The sequence below is a fragment of the Cephus cinctus genome, unplaced genomic scaffold, assembly GCF_000341935.2.
Source record: "Cephus cinctus unplaced genomic scaffold, Ccin1 Ccin1_scaffold3082, whole genome shotgun sequence".
Lineage (NCBI taxonomy): Eukaryota > Metazoa > Arthropoda > Insecta > Hymenoptera > Cephidae > Cephus > Cephus cinctus.
In genome coordinates, this window is record NW_014334457.1 from 368,303 (window position 1) to 390,854 (window position 22,552).

At 43.4% G+C, this 22,552-nt stretch overlaps 1 protein-coding gene across 3 annotated transcripts in view; it reads right to left on the reverse strand.

Moving 5' to 3' along the window:
* Window positions 1-22,552, reverse strand: part of LOC107274405 (UPF0489 protein C5orf22 homolog) — a 265,028-nt gene that overhangs the window by 124,844 nt on the left and 117,632 nt on the right. For all 3 annotated transcript variants that reach the window (XM_025091660.1, XM_025091658.1, XM_015753516.2), the window contains exon 4: window positions 7,067-7,193. In XM_025091660.1, the coding sequence (XP_024947428.1) occupies window positions 7,067-7,193 (127 nt within the window). The remainder of the gene's footprint in view (window positions 1-7,066; window positions 7,194-22,552) is intronic.

Here is a 22,552-nt window from a genome sequence, read left to right on the forward strand (position 1 = left end):
TGGTCGAAGAACGTTTACAGACTTTCGTGAATACAAGCCCAGACGTTAATATGTATTTGCCAAGTTGGCTAACTGGATAATATCTTTATGCTCGACGAGCTGGTACCACGGCGCGACAAGATCGTACAAATAATTACACCGGTTATGCAAGGTTAGTATGAATTAGATGACAGTTAGGTTAAGTTAGGTTAGTTAAGCTAGAACAGTTTGGCTTTTTCTCTTTAATCTGGATTAAATTACGACTAAAATCCAGATGTCGGGCCGAGTACGTGTCTCGTGTGACAAAACAATCGTCACCTCAGCGCGGACCCTGGCGTTCGCGTATATTAAAAATAACACAGCAACGACACAACAGCCAGTGTGAATCATTTCGATGAGCCATCGTCACTGGGCTGCGTCAAATATTTTTCAACGTTTCGGAATGCCCCGAGCAACATGCTATACGGGTATGACACGTTATAGACAGTTCAGTATTTATCCGCAAGGATCGTGTCCGCAATTAGATCCACCGTTAGAGACCAAGATCGTTCGGCTTGCAAATGGATGATCGTTTAGGCTCTTAGATATTTTAATGGCGCCGTTTGCGTTAAGTTTAACCGTCTCGGTTGGCGCCACGAATTGCGACAATGCCAAAGAGAAGGAAAAGGCGCGTGCGCCGAGTCAACATCGGCACGGACACTTCCGGCAGTGTCGTCTGCCAGAGCGCTTGGTCGCCTCGAATATCCACCTAGTGGAAATTGTCGGACGAGCGTCAGCGTCACCGTGACGGATATCGGTACCGACGTTCAGGACCTCACGGTAGCAATGGGGTATACGGTATAAGGTGGTGCAATGTCTGCAGCTGACCCACTTACGTACCCGTAGCTAGAGTCTCGTAGCTACGTATATCGGCGAAGAAACGGCGGAATGCTACGAATGTACAGTGACTTTCACTCGGAAGACGGCAATAGGAGCAACCGACGGAGTGGGAAGTGCACGCGACCACCGCGACGCCCGTGGCGATCGATTGTTTTTTGAAAGGTCGGCCAACCGTGACGTAAAAGACAGGCGAGCAACTGGGAGACAAAGGATGGATAATCGGACGGAGAGAAAGAAAAAGAAGGAAGAGAGAAAAATGAGATCGGGAAAGATCGAAGAAAGGTTCACGAAGACGGCAGGTTTTATTGAGACGTTTTTCGGTGTCGCGTGTGACACTGCAAAAACATTGGTGGCGAACGAGGAAAAGACTTTTTTTTTTTAAATATCCAGACAGGCGTCCCTACGACTGGACAAGGACAATAGACGAGATCGAGTATCGGATTAGAGAGCAAAGAATTCGCGAACGCGCAGGAAGTCAGATATTCACGATGACGACAATGATGAATTTTGGCTCGTTATCGCCTCCGCCGAAGATCGCTTGTCATCTTAGCAGGTGGTACAGCCGAGCACTTTTCGGAGCCACCGTGATAATCGAAGGCGCATGCCTCGTTGGCCCGAGTGCGCATGCGCGCGAGCGGCACAGTCGCGCTTACGAGAGAAACAACACGGGAGCGAACATTTATCGACGCAATGGTGGTACTACTTCTTCGTGGATGAGGAATTCGCTCGGGTTGGTAATGGCACGATAAATTATTTCTGATCGCCGCCTCGTAAAGCGGCTCCGAATTGTTATTTAACGATCTATTAATTCAGCCCGCTCGCAATTTGCAAGCGAGACGCCCGTCTCTGACCATGCACGTATCTCTACACCGCCGCCGCTGCTGCTGTTGCTGCTGCTACCACCACTACCATCCTTCCCACCAACCAGTACCACCAGTGCACTTGGTCCATCTTTAACGTTCTCCCTCTCCTCTCCCCAAGCCGATTTACCTGCGCGGCACCAACGTCTCCTATCTTCTCGCTGAGCGTCGTCCACCCGAGCCATCGCTCGTATTCCCGCGCCTCGTTTTCTCTTCGCTCGGTTGGTATCACCGAGCCGAATCGCCGTGCAAACGTAATTTCGCTGATGCGAATATAATTGTTTAATAACTCATTGTTGGCTCGCGAAGAGTATCGAGACCAAAGTCCTCTGGCGAGCCACGAGAGAAACTCGAGAGGCTCCGGTGCTCACCAAACCGTGAAGTATTGCCTCGGTATGGCGATGCCCGCCATTTTATTCCCCTATCAAATTTCCTTGCCGATCGCGCGCCTTTCCCGGTGACTGCTTATATTGTATATATGCGTATTCATGGATTTTAATAAAATTGTTTCCTCGACTACCGATGCTATATGCTTCGGGTAATTTTCAGTCTGTATAATTAATGTCATCAATCTCTTTAATGATGATAATACCCTGTAAGACGTAGTCTAGTACTTTTACGTGCATATATAGATATATATATACGCTGTAAAATCAGAGACTACTTTGTATATGGCAATTACATGCAAATACGCAGCTTGAAAAAATTCACAAACACGTTACTGGATTGAATTAGTTCGAAGGGAAAATGATATCCTTATGGTAGGAAGACTACCAGTCATCATTGAACCGCGATTAGTTATAGCAATTGAACCGTGAAAGAGATTGGCTATATACGGATTAATTACACATGAAAACGTCTCGTGATACTTAACGCGCCGATTGCAACAATGTCGTACAATTTTCTTGGGCGGAATTTTTTATCTTGACTAATGACGGAGAAACATTTGGGACATGGCAGCGATAACCTAACGTTGCGATAAAGTTACATGCAAATTTTTATCATCGTACGCGAATAATTCATAGGAGCGTAAGTTCACGTGAAATAATACAGGGTTGTACGTATAGGTATATACGATATTGAAATCAAACGAACGGGCCAACTTGAGGCGGTTGCGTTTGTTGTTAATAACCCTTCACGCATCGTGTACATAATTATATAGATACCAGTGAAGTAACTAAATACGAATTACTTGTGATGGAACGAACCGGAAATTAATTGATCCTCGAGTCATCTTTGTACGGTGAACTTTGACCCGAGAGGTCACCACGAAACGTAGTCAATTTATCACGCCCATCTTTCGAGTCGAAAGTTATCCAATCGGTTTCAGTCTTCGCGTTGTATGCACAGTGACCATCCGCGTAAAACGATTTCTTATTAATCTCTAACAAGTATTTGATAGCTGATAACAGGAAGTAAGAGTTATCATTTCGTAAATTCGCTATTAATGGGGTTTTTTTTTTTCGCTAATACGAATCAATAATTTTCAACGATATACTGGACAAGAATTTGCATCGATGGAAATCGATTCGTATCGTTAAATAAAAAGCTTTAATGGAATTGACCGTAGTCGAAGTTGAACTGGCAATTTGATTGATCGTGATCGTTAAGGTTATTTATAGATACCGTAAAGCTCATTCCGTATCATCAAATACATTTAAAGTTTTTCATCGTTAACCCAATCAATGACGACCATTCGATTCTTAGCTGATAAACTTTTAGTCCTCGATCGTTATCCAATCGTGGCTTTCGACTAACCGATTTCCAAAGCCTTTCACCCAGTGACCCGTCATCGTTGGAAATACAACGAACCGTCATCGTAGACGATGAAGCAATCGAACAGACAGCTGATGAATTGCTGGAAATGTCATTGACAAATGTGCTTGACACCGGCAACGTGCGATGCCGTACAATACATAACAGCCTTAAGGCAATCGCGTAATTGTTAACCTTCTTTTTGCATTAGTTAATTAATTTCAGATGATTAACAGGATCTATTGCGATATCCGTTGTAACGTATTTTCTTAACTCGACACCGATAGCTAACGAAACGAGAACTGTCTTCGAGAACTAACCTACGTCACCACCGGCCGAGAATTCTTTTGTCACCGGGAACTAACGAGCCGGTTCAACCTGGGAGTTGCGGGGGAACAGGCCCAACTAGTTCCGCTAAAACGAGAGTTCTTACGGAACCTATAAGAATAGACGATAAGCTTATCGGGTCATGCCGATTTTTGGGGACGCGTACAATAGAGAAACGCAACCGTAGGTGCTGATCTTTGGGGTCGCGCGAAATCAGTAAAGGCAACTGGATGCACCAATGGAAGTGGACGGTTACGGAAATGCGCGACCGTTCAGGTTGCCAGGTTGAGGTAGAGAGGCTGAGACAGACAGACAAAGCGCGAGACAGTTCCTGACACCTCGATCGGTGTCTCGAGAGAGACTGCTTTGACAATAGTCAAATTCGAGAACTAATCATTCTGATTGATCGAGATCCTTATAGCCGATTAGTCTTATCCTTAGAGTCGTCCCTATGAAGCAAACCGAAAGCGTCCGTTAGCGAATCGGTACGTAACTCTTGGAGATCAGCGATAATAAATATTTCCGAAAGCATTGGTGTAACCGTACGAATGAACCCGAGAGCGTAGCTTCTGATCAGGGTGGCGACACTCGAAGGGAACCAGAAAGCGAGAAAAAATATATATGAAAAATCAATCTTACCTTCCGCTCTTCCAAGATCGGTGACAATGTAATTGAAATTATTAGTAGGCAATATTAATTAGGGACCATTTGTCATATGACGTCACGTGATTCAGGATCACGATGTATCGCAATCAACAGATCTTTCGTATACCGGTTCCCCAAACAATCGCTAAGTACAGTCATTTAATATTGTTCGATGACAGTTGAGCGCAACTTGACCTAAAATCGGCGCTAGTCGATCTGGTAGAACACACCTTTAGTAGAGTAACCGAATACGTAATCACGTTCATTCATGCTCATTATTCCGACGTCCGATTTCACAGCAGCTGGCGATAGCATTGAGGGAGCGAGTGCGCGGGAGTGGGAGAAAAAAAGATAAAGCACACTCCGATCGTGGCTGACAATGAAGAGAGGCGGGATACAAGGTGAAAAAAAAAAGAAACGGCATGAAGGATCGAAACCACGTGGTAGATGTGACGTCATCGATCCGTTCCATTCGATCCATGGAGAATGGATAGCTGTTGCGTTTTTCGTTGGATTCAATTAAGACCGGAATTCTGAAGACTATTTAACTTGACGGGGGTTACCCGTAACGACCCGAATCCCACGAGTTCAATAGGAAGATTACGAGCAATTAGGTGAGAGGTGGCTTTCACCGATTCGGACGCCAACTTCGTTTGGACATAATAAAAGACCGAGTCTATGTGGGGGGCTACGATTCTTATTTATTTTTTATTGACAAGTCAATGACTTTTTTGAAATCTCAAATATACCAGAAAATTATTTTTATTTTGTGATAAATTTAAAAAATTTATTCCCACGTAACTGACCATTTTTAGGGTAAGCAGTCAGATACAGATATTTGTTTTTTAATGTGAGGTGAATTTTGAATAACATTGTTTTTTCATTTATTTAATCCTTATGATTATTGGATTGTCACTTGAAATTTCTTCAGAGAATATGCCACGATTCTTAACACTAGATTTACCATCTATTTATTCATTTTGACTGGTACTGGTATAAATGTCAGTAACAAAAATTATATTTGTTACTAATGTATATAAAAATATTAAGTTTATAAAATGTATTCTCCACTTATAGCTACAAAAGTCATAACATAATTTTTGAAATCAAATGATATATGTAGTAGGAATTTTGAAATGAAATTGCACGACCAGTCAAAATAACTGGTCTGGTAAATCTAGTGTTAAATGTAAAAGAGTTCTGTTCGTCGTTGCTGCCACTCGAGATACTCGTCATGTTTTTTAGTATCGTAAACCTCTACTACCGTTTATCAATAATTATTCTCAACCGTGTACTTAAGATCCACTCGCTCGATTCCAGGCATCACGATCAGAATAGAAACTCTGAATTCATACGTTTATTAACAAGTCACATATATACGAGTGCGTGTCGACGATTGGTCGCGACTTGCTCGTCGCATACAAAGACGTCCTTTGGCACACGCGTCTCATATCCGGACTGTCGTGCAATAAAATTAATCACTCTTGTACGACGTCGGAATAACTTATGAAATACAAGGTAGTCATAGATGCGAGTGGTATGACGTATCCAAGAAATCAACGAAAAACAAACGTATTAAATTTTATACCAAGAAAACGCCATGTTTTAAACATAAATACAGATTAAATTGTATGGCACGATCGGAATTTGGAAAAAAAAAATATTTTCGATAATTTTAATGTTTTACGGTTTTTTTTTTCCAAATAATTCTTAACTCATGCAATCGCGTTGTTTCTGTCTCTCTTCTTTTCTACACTGACAATGTTCTCCCGGCATGCATTATTCAATGACACCGGAAGAACGTCTTCCAGCCCACGGTCCCAGACTTCACTCTTGGGCCTCCTCGGTACCACGTACGGAGAATTACACTAATTGAGTTCAGACCCAGGAATCTCAGAGTCACGAGGGGACCGTCTCTTCTCCGAATTTGGTCTCAACATACGACAGAAACGTGGCGCTCCTGTAACTTTTTTTTCTTCTTTTTGGATGAGACTAGAAATTAAAAAAATATTGAAGCGAGAGATCAGTCCTATCAAAGAGAGTTGGTCCAGTACGTATCTCATTCATTTCAGATCAGATTTTGGTTTCCGTTAAAATATAATACTTTTCATAGACCATGTACGTCGACATATAAATATATACATATAAGATGTTAATTTAAAGATCAAGAACTACCGAGAATATCTTAAAGTAAGTATATTTGAATGAAACTATTTATTTCCTATAAATTTTTATCAGGCATTATAATAAAAATTGAAATTAATAAGTCTAAGCAGATTTAAGAGACATTTAAATTGCCATGCCTAAACAGTAGTGTTAATTCTATGGGGACTATCGTACATATATCTTGTGATACCCATCGGGCAGTAAAACCTAATTAATGAAGACACGCATAACTCCGTCGTAATAATTTGACACATATGATTCGGTTGCGAACAAGTTCATTAAAGATCATTAAATGTATTATATTATGTAAATCTTGAGTTTCTACTAGCATCCGTTTTACGAAGAAAGAATTTCGTCGTAATGTCTCATCGGCTGTTTTCATTTATTAAATACTATTTGCCTAACCTAACCTAAAATCGTTTCACTAATAAAGCCTTAATCAGGCGCGTACCTACCTTGGTAGGATCATCAATAAAGTTCCCCATGGTGATGACGTGCAAAGTCGCTTCTCTGGTATTCTCCAACTCGTCGGGAAGACAGTATAGGGCTTCACTCACGAAGTATGGCTCCGGACATGTAAGTCTGCAAAGAGCACACCATATTATTGCACAGTCGAAGGAGTCAGATCGCATATTTGAGATCAAAGGTTAAATCATGTTTTAGTCTTTTTGTTAGTCACAGCGACTAGTGTAATGAAGATTTAAAGTTGTAATGAAAATGAGTGATATACGTATACAATTTTGAATCATGTTTGATGAAAAAATTCGTAAATAAGGAAAAAAAAAATGTAATTTTGAAATATTTTGAAAAATAAAATAAAACAAAATTTTCTGAAATTTCGAGTGGGGAGGTTGGATATATTTTAGAAGGGATCTCAATGCAAATGAATGCATAGTAAATAATTCATAAAGCACAGAGGATGCTTGGAAAATACAAAAATCTATTGAAAATTCTACCGGGTGTCTCGGAATCAAGAAGCAAATTATTTCACGACACGCTCGTGCTAATTGGTCCGCAGCGAGCCGATTTTAGTCGAGCGTAAACGCCCGATTCTGCAGAGTTCTCAAGGGTTTCCTCGTTCTCGGCATCTAACGGGTGGTCCCTGTGTAGATTAATCGGGTCCCAGTGGCCCAGGTAGCAGGGCGTGTTCGCGGCATTTAAAGTATTAGTCGGCACGTAGCTCGCATTATGGAATCAATTTGCTAAGTGGCTAGAAGTGAATGGAAACCATGAAAGGGAAAGAGGGTGGGGAAAAAAGGGGTGAACGAAGGAAGACAAGACTGAAAAAAAGCAACTAATGAGAAGCAAAGAAACATCACGTTACGGCCACTCCTGCGCCGAAACTCACGCACGCCACGATACCCTTTAGATTATGCAGCTGGGCAATATTGTATTTTGAAAGTTCCCGCCGCGCGACTTTGCCTTAATTAAAGTTCGAATTCCACGGGTTAATTGGAACCGCTCTTGCTCGCACAAGGCTTAATGGAATTTTTGTATCTTTTAAGAGATGCCCGCGGCACACCCTGTACACTGTACAAATATGCGTTGCTTCTCCTCATACTTTACGAGGACCGGAAGTCCATTCCACGGATTACGGTTTAACATGGTTAAATACGAATGGCGATAGATCCAGTCTAGCCTCATGAATATTCAAGGAAAGAATATTATTCCTTTTTCTGTCGTGAAACACAAGCCGGTCCTGCCTGACTCGTGCTTAGGTTTCCAACAACCAAGACTATCTTATTCTCAAGTATACCTGGTGTCACCCATTTATACGGGAAGTAACAGCATCCCGTGTTGAAATTAGAAATATTTTTACCTAGCCCAGAAACTGTACAGTACGTCTATCCGGTAAGACCGGTAATTATAAGCTCTTATTACTGATGGCGCAGAGACCCTCCCGTGACTCTGAGTACTTTCGTTAGTTAGTACAAATATGTTCATTAACTAGACGCGTTGCCAACGCAACCGGCTGTAATAATAATCGATGTTAAGCATCCGATAAACATGACGACCTTATAGCACGGCTTCTTCGCTGCCGCCGGTCCCTTCCAACGATGGTTAAGGCCTTGAGATATGGCTGGTTGAAAGATTTTGATGAACACTTAGTTAAAACTCGCCTCATATAAATTCCATACTTTCGTACGACTTAATGTGTAATTCGACGAATACGATACTTAGTACCTCATACGTTTATCAGATCGTTAATCATTATATCAGTAATATAAGATCCGTTTACACGTGCATATTCATAAAATCGTGGATATCTCTGAAATGAAATTGAAAATAAAATTTTATCCAAGAATAATTTTTTTGGGTAAGCGCCGAGGGGTGGGAGGTTCAGGATGTCGAAAAAAAAAAAAGAAAAAGAGCGAACGGGACGGATAGAGGTTCGGTAAGCAAAGAAAACTGAAATAGGCAAAAGAAAAATACGAAAAAAAAGGGACACGGAATCGCAGGCAGCCAACCTAAGGGCGAGAAAAGCGTCGAAAAGCGCGAAAATAAAGCCCTCGTAAAACGGTCCATTACCGTTGAGAATCCGCGGTAATGCCTGTGTAATTTACGGGAACGAGACGAGGCCGGCAATCATTACGAGTGGCGAGTGTGCGGAGGTCTGGCAAAGGGGGCTGGAAACAGAGGTACGAATTAATAACAGCGGCTTCTCTTCTTCTTTGGATTCTCTGCCTCCGCCTTCTTCCTTCCACGACTCCAGTTTCCATGTAATCGTCAGGATAATGCCGATTGGCCCATCCAGTCCGGAGAAGAGAATGATAAAAAAAAAAAAGAAAAGAAAAAACACGTCGGAGTTCGTTATATACCACTTTTCTACAGACACTACAATATTGACTTCAACGTTCGTAACATGGATATACCCTTAGTCCAGGACTTTTGGTCTGAATCGACCTGTAGAATATACACTCTGCCATCTCGTGTCTCTTTCTAACAATTTATCGTCATTAAATTTTTTTTTAACGCAACAACATTTTTACCGATCTCCTTAACGATGGAGACGTTGATAATCGATTTCTGAAAGGCGCTGTAGCGTCACCGCATCTATCATCATATACTCCCCTTTATATTCCGTTTAAGCTCGTATCTTCTCGTTGCACCTGTAAAGTGGCCAAGAGGGTTTATCGAAGACACGAGAAGCACGCGGCTCACCGGTCGCATAATTCAGATGGAGTAATAGCGTAGGCTGAAAAGTGGACACTCTTCATCAGGTTTCACGCGGTCGAGCCACTCGCCACTCACCATTTGCTACCACCGAATGACGCGGTATAATAACGTAGCGTCATCTTCCAACGATAAAGTAAAGTGAGGACGGCCATGTTGGAGTTCTTATTTCCCATTCGATTTAAGGATTCGTTTCAACAAATTTTTTCTCTAATTTCACTCAACTTCTCTCAACGGTTTCACGAGGTAGATATGCTATCTGCAAACAGCCGTGTTGAAGCACGCTACAGGCGAACCTTCGCACGGAAAAGATACATACGAGAAAACTTGAGATACTGAAGTTAGCAAAGTTTCCGCGAGAACGCACTTTTGCGCACGACTCCATCTTTGTATCTGGGTGGATGCAGGACGACAACGGTAGCAGGAATATTGCTTTTTGTATTTTAGAAAAGTTGTTAGACCGCCGACGAAGCTTTGTTATCGTAGAATTCAATTTTGAAGTAAACGCCATGGTGAATAAGAATCTCTCATATGTGTACGGTATATATATATATATGTGCGTGCAAAAATAATCATACATAGAGATCATGAGAAATAAATATAAAAAAGGTTCAATTGGTCTCCAAGTACGTATAAGCATGTTCGGTAATTTGACAAGATGATCGTTAAATTGAAGAGGATGAATGGATAGAGGTTAGGTTCTTTGATGAGTCCTACAAAAGGGCCTTATCCACCGTAGCGCGCATGCGCCAAAGCGACTCGAAGAACTAAGATAGAATTGCAGTGGTTTATAGCTGCCGTGGCCCTTGGGTATATTGCGATGCGGTTAGAGTCTTCTTCGTGGGGTGCGCCGACAATGTGACATGCAATATGGTAATCACCGTAGGCTGCAGCGGCCTGCACGAGGGCCGGGACGGTGGGCCTGAATAGGGCCCAAGAGCCCAGAAAGGAAGTACGGACAAGCGACGACGTACGTCTGCATTCTGAGCCATGTACCATGCCGCACGCGGCACATGAATCAACGATTTTTAGATGGACTCTCGCAAAACCAAGCTGCTCGCGCTTTTCCGGGTCGTCATTTTTATACTTGTTTACTGCCTGACGATCTGATCCATATAAATGCAATCACGAGCGCATACCCTCCGCTTCCAGCTCAACCATAAGTCGACTGACAGATTTTTCCTTCAAGCTGTCGGGATACCGTACTGACGTCCGCAGAACTTCAGGAATCAAGTAGAAATTCCGTTGATAGGTTAGACGTACTAGAATGCGAGTAACGTGTGACGTTTCAGCTAGTTCAGGATGTGGAATAATAATTGCGGTTCGATTACAACAAAAATTGTTCAGGTGAAAAATTTAGGTTAGCTGTCAACGTAAATATTGACTTACCTAAATTTTAAGGTTTCATTTTACGATGTTTTCATATTTTGTATCGATATATTCATGGGAGAAAATTAATTAGTTATTTAATATTTCATGGGATTCTAAAATAGTTGACTTAGACACAGCCCGTACTGCGAGTCAGGATCCATAAAGGTTTGGAAATTGTGTACCAACTGTCCATGTAAACTGGACACCCTGTTAGAACACCCTAGATCACGTACTTGCATCGGTCTGTACTAGCGGTAGTATCTACTTGACTAAATAACTCGTTTTCTTTCAAGCTAAGGAATATTCCTAGCATGACTGGAGATCGAAAGCCACTTCCTCGAAGTATGAGCAGGCGAGAAACTCGCACGCGCCGGCCCTGCCTTGCACGTTTCGTTTACATCGAGGGTTATCGTGGTCATCGCGGTTACCGGCGTGGTATGACGTGACGTTTCCTATCCTGAGGCACTGCAGCGTAGAGTCAGTTACAGTGCTGAGAGTTAAGCACTATTCCCAGCTAGAAAGGTATAGTGGAGATAGACTCGTTACAGATATAAGATCGGCTGGGTGTTTGAAGATAGAATGGCACACGAGGGAATGGGACCCAAGGCCCAATTAATAAAAAGCCTTTAATGACGGGTTCGGCTAGAAATCGATTGGCAATAATTAAACGAGCTTGTTTTCATAAGGCCGAATCTTATCAGAATAATTTGTAACCAACAGAGTCCCAATTTCGTTCGTTATCGCATTACGTTTTATTATCTCATTTTTCTTCTGCGCCTTCTCGTCGTACAACGCAGCTCCTTCCTTGTCTATTCGTAATATTGTGATAGCCAACGCCCTCTGTCTGCCTATGGTTGGCGTTGATAATTATTTGTCGAGCGCCCCGAGCGGGCCCATTACCAAAGATTATGGGCCTAATTTCTTTACCCCTGACTCGTTTTCGGGCCCCACAGAAGCGCAGAAGCAGCCGCGACACGGTCCTAAGAAAAAAAGGCCCTATCACTTTTCGGCAAACAGTTCGAAGCTCTATTTGACTTCCATTAATCCTGTGGCGCTGCTGTCGGAAACCACTCACGGACGCTTGAGTCAACTAAATAATAAAAGAAAAAAAAGAAAAGTAAGAAAAGAAAAATGTCCGGTCGATGACTTTCCAACGCTCGCGTTCGGCTCCTCTTCAGGTATGTCGAGTGCCACTCGCCGCGACGCCGTCTCAAGCTAGCCCTTACGAAACTCCGATTTACCAGATTTGAATACAAACGACCCGACTCCGACGCTTCACGGCGCCGCCAAGACACTCTGCCTACTTCGCGTCTCAGATATCCCACGAGAGACCCGACATTCCACGGTATTACTTACTTCCACTTCAACTAGAAGGACCAGTCCCAAGAGGCTTTTGCTTACGCGTTTCAAATTCGGCTACTGTGGGTCCGTCCAGTGGGACTTCATATCTGCGTCTCATGTTCTAAACGTATTCCGGTAATTCACCGTGTACAAACCATTCAACGTGTCTCAAGTCCCAAACATTAGGCTCTATTCATAGAACGATACACTGCACAGAGACAGCCACGCTAGAATTTTTGCCCATCTCATATACGTGAGCACTCGGTGAATTCCATCTCAAGACCGAATAACAGTTTCAGCACACGAAGAAGATTTGAAAAATGTCTAATACATAACTCAAAATTACACGCTCAATTAACGAAAGTTTCCAATCAGCGACCAACAGTAAAACACTTGTAGTGTTTGACTTTTTGAAAAGATCCAATGCCATCAATGACTTCCGTCACGTAACGAGTCTCTCAAGAAGCTGCGCTTCTCCGTGTTATTTGCGCATATAATTGCCGCTAGGGGCGCGGACGCTCGCAACACCTGATGACGGGATGCTCATTCCTCGTAGCCGCTTCTAATGCATCTGGCGAACTACACACGTGGGTACGCGCAATGGCTTCCGGGTCATCGGTCACGCAGGTTAGCCTGACGATGGGAGAACAAAAAAATCCTCTCCGGCTGGAGAAAGCCTTAACCTAACCTAACTCAGCTCAAGTGATTCAACAGCTGGAAAGAGGTGCTGATGTCGCACAATGGCAAATTCTATCATCGGCTTCCGCCTCCTTCATTCAAGAAAGTCCCAACACTCGAAGGGACGCCGTGTCTTTAGCATGCGGAAATATTTTCAGCAAAACTTTCCAAGCGGCGACGTCTTGAATTGCGACACGACGTGTCGCAAGTCAAGTAATGTTTCTTGGCTCGTGTAGGCTTTACGGTATTGGTACATCTCCACGTTCTATCTTGGGCTGGTTGGGTTGGTACCTACGTACGAGGACGTAGCTAGTTTCCTATCTACCTACCCACCTACGACCCGCATCAGTGTCCACTTCACGAAGCGGAGAAGAACTTCAGCTTAGGCTTTCGAGAAACGTGAGAGCTGATCTTTCTCGTATTCACACTGTCCCTGCTGATGGTTCACTTCACGTATGTTGTTCCAGCTGAGGCTTATTGCAATCTCGTTAAAAAGACGCCCGCGATACTTTCGCCCTGTGAAAAGACGAAGGAACTCTTCGTATCGCGGTTCCGATTAATGTTGATAAGATCCGTATGTGCTGTCAAGGATCTTACCACGTGGATCATTCTCAACGCGGGAGTCACGGTTGATAACGAATTTCCATAAAAAAAAGTATAGTCGGCGAAATGTGTTTTAGGTTGGGTTTCGGAAGGTGCTGAGACACGGAGGCGTGAAATCGGTAAGGGACGCGCAACCCTTTCGTGTCGAAAGGGGGTTGTGATAATCGCTGCTCGCATCGGGCGCTAACTTGCCAAGGCGCTTTTATTCGAGAAAGCGTGATACGCCTGCGGAGAGTGTAAAAAATTAATTAGACACTATTACCCGAGCGCGTTGGGTCAGGAAATTATGTTAATAGGAACCCTGCATCCTTCACGAGTAATTGGGAGGGGGCTTGAGGTCAGCTTGATGTATAAAGCCCTTGTTTCTTTTTTTCTCTCGACCATACACCCTGGACAATGGCCATGTCCAGCCATTTTCATTCTCGCTCCTCCTATAATTATTACACCTCATAAACTATTCAGAAAATAATACAGCCGAGCCCAACCCTCGTGCAATGCACTTAACCTAACCCTAGTCCTTTATTTCCCAAGAAACTTTTACTTCTTCGTATCACAACTCCCATCGAGGCTATTGTTGCGTTAACCGCAGGCGCCATTTTCATTCGCTACCGCAACCCAAGTTTTTCATGTCTAACAACCTCAATCGCGTCCCGACTAACCAGGCATGCCTGATGGCGTAAATATTTGAAGTAAATCGTGCTGACCTTTTGAGTATCCACTATCTTCACCCAATAAATCGAACACCCATTAATACTGATTACCGAAGACAGTCCCAAGCACTACGACAAGAGACGCCGATACCAGATAGGATCTTTTGCGGTGGAGTATAAATTCCGACACCATAGCGCAATCTACGGTATTCATCCGTGCCGATGAAGTCGTTAAGAGCGACTCGATAAATACATGTATGAAACCCAGAATAAATTCAGTCACCTTTAAGGTCTCGAATGGACCTGGTAAGAAAAAAAGAAATAAGCGGAAACGTATACGTAACCTAGCCTAAGCTATCGGCATCAGCCAGATGAAAAAGATCTAATCAAAGATCATAGGTATCAAGGGGAATTCACATGAGGCTGGAACAGCATCGAGGGTTCTTAGCGTTGGGTCCCGCGCTTAAAAGGGCAAAGCCTTCTTGTACAGAAATTTATCGTAGGTATCCAGTCAGGTGCAGAAGGCCTCGGTAGGCGGCAGCCGACTCGGCCGTGAAAACAAAACTACTAGACGCTCAAACCATCTGCAGTTGGTACACGTGTGCATTATACTGGGTGGAGAACGGAAGAAGAAGAGATATAGGTGGGTATAGGGTGGAAGGTGCGTATCTCATCTGGTTCCCTTCCCCATCCGTGGATATCGCGTTCATACATTTTCATTCGGCTTTAGCGCACGTAGCCACGACGACTCAAATAAAGAGGAACAAAAAGAAGAAGAAGAAGAAGAAGAAGAAGAAGAAGAAGACAAAGTTCGAGTAGGAGGTCTGGAGTAGTACAGAAGGTGGTACGGAGCAAGAGAGGCTTGGTCCTCTCTGTAAGATACACGTACTTGGGCCTACCTAATAAGGCCCTTGCTTTATCGCTCCTGCTAATCGTAGCGGCCTTACTAGGACACGAATAGACACACCGCTGAATCACGTAGTCACACAGTAGCGGAATTCGTTATACGTTGTTTGCGTTTATCCAAGACCAGGGTTGGGTTGGGTTACATCGCGTCCAGGCGACGTCCAGGTTACATTGCCGGTTCGATATCACGGGTGCGGTTTAAACGGATGGGTATGGGACCCTGATCGAGCGGGCCCAAAATCCTTGATGAGGAATCGGGCCCTTACACATTGCGACCACGTAGCCTCGTTATAATTGATTTATGTTTAATATAATTGGCCGAGGTATTCGAGAAACTCGTGTTTGAGGACACGACAAAAAATCTTTTGATAAACGACGACGAATTGCAGTCGAGTCCTTTACGGTTGATTTTCATGTATCCGTCATGTGTTTGCTTCGCGAGCGATACCTTGCGGCTTTACGATTTCTTTTTCGTTTTTTTTTTCTTTTTCCACGCAGATTAGGTTAGGGTTACGACGATTTACACTGGCTCTTTGCTTTGTTTACCAGCTACGTGCTGACGTTGCGATATTCAAACCGATACACTGTGCGTGTTGCTCACTTGCATATGCACCCAGAATGCTCATGGGTTATTTGACATTTAGAAATGGGCCAGCGACTTTATTCAGAAGCAGAAAGGCTCGCCGTGCACGTGCAAACTGTTCACTCACGCTAAGACGCAATAGCTATTTCTTGCAAATATACATCACGAGTTCCAAACAGGCATTAGTCCACTTGGTTAAGGATACGAGTTAGATGAAAGATCAGCGATCGGTATTGCGAACGATGGGTTATGGCGCAGTTATGATTAGTCTTATTAATGGTTTCGTACGGTGAATTATTGCTTAACCCACAAATTGTGCAATTCAATAAAATCTCGTTGCGCCTTAATCTCATTCGACTTAACGTTAACGGATATGCTCGATAATCCGTAGCCGCAGCGTATAGCAAACTTCCATGTAAAACTTGGCTGTGCAAAGTCTCGCTACTTTCTATATCTATAGGGGGCATTGAAGTCGGAACTTCTTCTGCTCCGTTTTAAGTCCCACGGGAGTGCAAACTCCCACGGGAATACGGGCCCTCTCGGTAGCCGGGTGGTTGTCTGAGGTGGGCTTATCGAAAGTTATTTACGTAGCGGTTGCACCCACTTACAACCACGTGCATATGTACTTGCAGTTGTATTAACGTGCACCGATGGTCTGTATCTACTGTATGCGTTATCCGCGCGTCGCTACCGAAAAGCCATAAGCACGTATACACCTACGCAGGGATGCCAACCCCACGCTGCATCACGGGAAGCTTTTAATAAAGCCAAATCGGGCAGCTTGCAGGCGCTTGCAAAGCTCGTAACCAGAGGCTCAAATGTCTGGTGCAACCAGGCGGATATGACGTATGTAACTCGCCGGGTAAATCAGGATCCGATTTACTCGTAGAATTTTTCATACGTTTCGACGCTCGTAGTCGATTACATTTATTCGTAATCGAGTGTATCCATATACGTATATATGTGTATAAAAAAGTTATCGTTCATTATGATTCATAATGATAAAAGTTTGACGTGGTGGACAAATAGATATCGATGATGTTTTTCTTTTTTTCAGTAATAACGTCCGTTTATGCAAATAAACAGGATAATTAGGATAAGTGGAAATTGATATATGTATGTACATTGAATCTTGTGGCTGAAACTTTTAATTATTAACGAAGATATACGATCGCGGTATTTTGCATTGCGGCACGTGGGTTCCCGGTGCGTTTTCGAAGAATCAATGACGCCTGATGACTTATCAGTTCCGTAATGCTTACGGGATTCTGAAAATTCTTAAGAGACGCGTCATTCACAGAGCATTTCCCAGAGCGGTGAGATCTTTCGACGAAATCAGTGGTTCTCAAGATAGCGACCGATGTCGCTCGCTGATATCCTCAAACCTCCCGAGCGAGAATGACGTTATTACGAGGCGGAAGATCGCGTGTAAAGGCTGGGTCACGCGAGGACGACGTGTATTTATCTGCATTAAAGTCCTCTAACGACGCTCGTCCGATAGCCCCTTCTAATGAAATGCGCCCCGACGCTCGTATATCCGCATAGCGGACAGATACGCGTCGCGCGAGATCAACTGATATACGGGGGGAGTCACGCATATGAGGCGAACGAGGCGAACGAGGCGAACGAGGCGAATGAGGCCTGTACGCGTTGGGAGTGATAAAAAATATAGATGAAAAAAAAATATATAAAATATGTATAATCGTTATCGAATGCAAAGTCGATTATGAAAACGAGAAGGACAAACGAGCAAAAAATAAACGGTCTGGTTAGGCTGTTATAAAGTGATACAGGATGACTTTCGGAACACCCTGTATATGTCGTACTTATGCTTATACCTGTGAGCGGTTAGGGAAAGGAAGGCAACAGGCAGGCAGGCAACGTAATAACGCTACCACCACCGCCGCCGTATCCTGATTCCGTGGATTTATGGGCACGATTTCAGATTCGAAATAATTGATAGAAGGAAACCGCAATGAAACGAAACGGAATGGAATCGAGAGTCGATTAGTTCCCGCCTTGCCCAATGCCTCGCGATTTATCGCTTGAAAACACTGCCCAGCCATTCCGTTACGTGGGTACCGTTTGGTTGGTAGAACTACTGCAGCTCCAATGTGGATAACCTGGTTCTGCCTGTATAATTGGTATGTATATATATTATACCCTTAGGAGATCTTTCGGTTGCATGATCGTTCCCAGCATCCTGTCCGACCTATGTATATATATAGTGCAGCATCCCCTACTACGTATTATTGAAAATGCAATTATGCCTTTGTGAACTTCACGACGCTGCAGCCTTGAGGTTTGCTGCACGTTGCACCAAGGTCGCCATTTACGAGTCTTACGGAACACGATCACTTTCGAATATACTGTGTACCGCAGAGCTCTTGTACTTAATGCGTGTATCTATACGGCGATGCTAATATTTGCATCGAGATTGCACTGCGTCTCTGAGAATAGCGACAGTGTTACTTGTGTCTGTGAAGTTGGTTGCAATATTCATCTAAACGCATGTAATCTGTGTCATGGTTGTCGTACGATATTTTTATAGCAGTGAAAGTACCAATAGGGAACAGACAATTTTCACTACTGTACTTATCGCTATGTCTGGTAAATAGTATCGTAAATGCAATTCAGTAATAATAAATGCTAATTATTGTGCAACTTTGTTTTTTTTTTTTTTGAAATGAAAAGGAAAAATCTTGTCGTAAAAAATTTTGTATTTATATTTCACAAGTCATAATCTTTACGACAGCCAACCTAACGCGAATATATCATGTGGGATTCTACTCAGGACTTTTGATACCTTTTTCAAAATAATATTCACGATTACGTGGTCCGCCCTATTTGGATAGAGAATACCTATCTCTAATCTCTATCCCGAACGTTAAAGGAGCGTACGCAGTGCGCGATACGTGCCAAGAAACTTGAGTCGACTTTTGGTAAACAGACGTATCGTTGTATCGCACCAAGTCTTCACTGACTGCCAGCTATACTATCGTGAACAGGGTATAGGCATTTTATGATTCCCGATGCACCGCATTCGTACTACGTATACGAGTAGCGACGGTCTGCAATGAAAAATGGTGACAGTAAAAAAGTATAGCAGAATAAAGAAATTAATCCATTCGTATAATTGAAAGTGCAGCGATGCAGTTATCGCTATGCAATTTATTATCAAATGATATTACCACTTGCAGTAAATGCGTACGAAGAGAGTACCTAGGTAAAAGGGATGAGCAGGTTACCAAGATTATACATGGGACCGAATGACAATTAGAGGTGATAAATTTAAATTCAATTATTGGCACGCAAACGAGCCACGTGCATTCTGACAATTAAAAATCATCCTCAATAAGTAATAAGTCTCCGTTATCTCCATAAAAGATAAGACGACGCTCGTGTATTTCTCGTGAGGTCAACAGCAACGGGAGTTCTTATCCAATAAGGAATTTCTCGATATTACATCCCCATTGGACCCTGCGAAACACCTGACCGTTCACAGATTTATCTACAGATAAATCCTACTTAACTACCTATTATATTATGTAAATCGTAGACTTATGTGTGTCTCGAGTCGACGCGAAATCTACGAGCTTGTAATTAACGCCTCGGTCGTCCGTCGCGAACGTATATCATTAAGGCAGCAATCGCAGCAACGAAGATCCACGTATATACACTTGCGATATCTCGCTATATCTCTGGGATGATCTTCCTGGATCACAGTCACGAAAAAGGTTCGACATGGCAGCCATGTTTTCTTTACCTTATAAGACTTTGGTATTCCGACAAGGGACGAAGACGCCGGAAGTCAATTCAACCGCGTGTTTAGATTCATAAAATCCATTCGATGAGTACCCCTCACCCCACCTTACCGCCACTACCACCGGAAATATCATATTCGGATACCATTTTGAGAAAAAAAAATTGCATTGTCAAATCAAAAACTGTGTTTCAAAAGTCATTACAAACAACTGCGTATACGATGGATGCACTTTTAAATGTATCAATTATAATATAGCACTGAAATACTTAATGTGATAATATCTACCTTGACCTGTGCATTTGACTAATTACTCGAGTAATTTAGTCATCATCCACTGTAACGTAACAATGTTAACTTTAATTACCCATAAGCACGTGATATACAGATGATTAAGTTAAGTTAACCTAAGCTAACCTATGTACACGTAAAAATGCATCAAACATAAAGGAAGCCAGTCCCGCTAACTTATCCGGAACATATCCAGAACAATTCAGTAGCATGCATATATCTGATAGCAAACACATAATATAGCCTAGTGATGTATAAGTACACCCTTATCATGTAACCACCTATATGCAAGGTATGCAGGGTCTACAAAGTACACACAGTGTATGGTTACTACACTGCAGTGCTTGTTTCTACATTGTGTTAATATCACGTGTCAGTATACCGGGTGCTGAAGTAAAACTGATAAACAGCCGACACACCCGTCACACAGGTTTACGAATGACAACGGTAACGGATAACGCGACAAAAAAATTGTGAAAATCAATATACAAAAAATTAATATTAAAATAGCACACGGTATATCTATGGTATACCAAGTCTGGTATGGTATACCAAGTCTGTATATGACTATATTATAACATATTATAACATATTGGTATTAAAAAAAAAAAAAAAAAAACCCGGTATGAATTTCTAAGCGCACCCAATACCCCTTTTTCTAAATTTTCTTCCATCCACCTCTGAGATGGGTCGTTTTATGGGTATTGGAAAAAAGATCGACGTGGATGGTCCTCGAAGGCTGCGACGCCGGAAATGCGTGAGACGTCTTCGGCCTATGGGGTTCGGGCATGCGCCACTGCGTTAAACGCACGCACGTATCGCGGCGTCACGTAACCCGCGTTTGTTTTTACAAACGAAAGGACGTAATGGGCGACTTCCACCTTTGCTTGGCTTCTACCTTGGCCGAATTCCATCGAACGCCTACTTCCTGCCGAGCCTCTGAATACAATCTACAGCTCTGCGTGCCGCCGTGGCCTCTCGTACTCCTGTTATTGCTACGGGATAGTTCGACATCTGTAACAATACGTATGCCTATATTTTTGTTATGGAATAATATATACAGCCTGTTAATGTATTCGAAGAAAAATGCATACAGACACAGCATTATAGTCAGGGGCGATAGTACTAAGGATAGTAGTAATGAAAGTTAGTGGTGGGGAGGACAGTAGTAGTAACGGAAACTAGTGCGAGTTAACCCCTTGCAAGGCTCGCGAACTTTTCTCACATAACCTAAGAGCTACCAAGTACGATGAGACGTTATGAGAATTTTATTTCATCCCAATGCGATGCGACTTGCGTGTACATGCGTGCTGGCATACTACACACTGAAGTTAAAAAGTTGGCGAGGAAATTATTTTTCGCTTTTGAAAAGGTCCGATAACGAAATTCCAGCTCTCCCATTGGGAAGAAATAACTCTCGGCTTTATCTCACTGGCAGCAATTACCAGTCGCGGCTAATTACCGCCGCGGTGCCCAGTCGTTCTCACGCGCATTATGCCTGCGGATGTACTTCCCTGCGTGCGCAGGCACTTTTCTTTCGACATACATTAGCACAGCCAAGAAGTGGCCATTAGACATAGACGGGTTGTAGGTTAGGTTCGATAGCGTTTGAGATCCCTTACGGTTCATTCCTGTTTGGATTGAGGTTGCTTTTGGACGTCCGAACGTAGTTACGTAACCAGTCCCGGTAGCTGGATTGCGTCAGCAGCCAGTGCAGATAACGTGCTCACTTATGGTAGAGTGCACGGGTGCAAACGCGGGGACACGCGATCGAGAGTAAAAGGGCCCAGAAAGGAGAACAGTAGGGCCCCAGAGGTCCGATGCACAACGAAAGGAAGAACGAGTAGGTCGAGTCTCTCGAGAAGCCTTTCCCACGGTGTTGGCCCAGACATTTGGTCCAATAATAACACTAATTTCGTCTCTACCGAGGAAACCTATTGTCCGGCCAATGTCTACAGCGGATGCGGCCCTCCGCGTGCATACGGGCCCAGCCGTATCCTCCGCACGGCCATTTGTCCCGTTAGCGTTTAAATATCCTCTACTTGGGGACAATGGCGCTCTATCCTCCCGAACAGCGCAGGATGTCTCGCCCGCAGGATCAAGGAAGTCCTGCTGCTGGATACTGACGGTTATGCCGATAAAGGAGAGGAAAGAGGGAAACGAGGATGTACGGAGAGAGACAAATCTTGAGGAGTTCGACGGCAACTCGCGTGTAGGTAGTCATCTAGGAACGAAACTCCCATCTTGTATTCGCTGACAACCAATGACCGGAAGTCCTTGCTCTCCTTATCTTCGACAATGAGTGCATTCCCTGCAAGCCAAAACAGGGGAATGCACTCAAGGGAAGCCACTGGTTACTGGTTGACTACGGAGACAGGAAAACAAGGACAATGCGCTCGAGCAGGACAAGCCACTAATTAAAAGCTGCTGCTGCTGCTTGGCGATATAACTTGTTTATGTCCCACAGGTGCGCCGCTAAGGCCCAAGAGGCCCGTAAGGCCCTCCGAGCTCTGATACTCACCGCGACAAGCTCCGCGAGTGCCTTGTTATTCTTTTCGTGCGAATTATTTCATTCATTTTC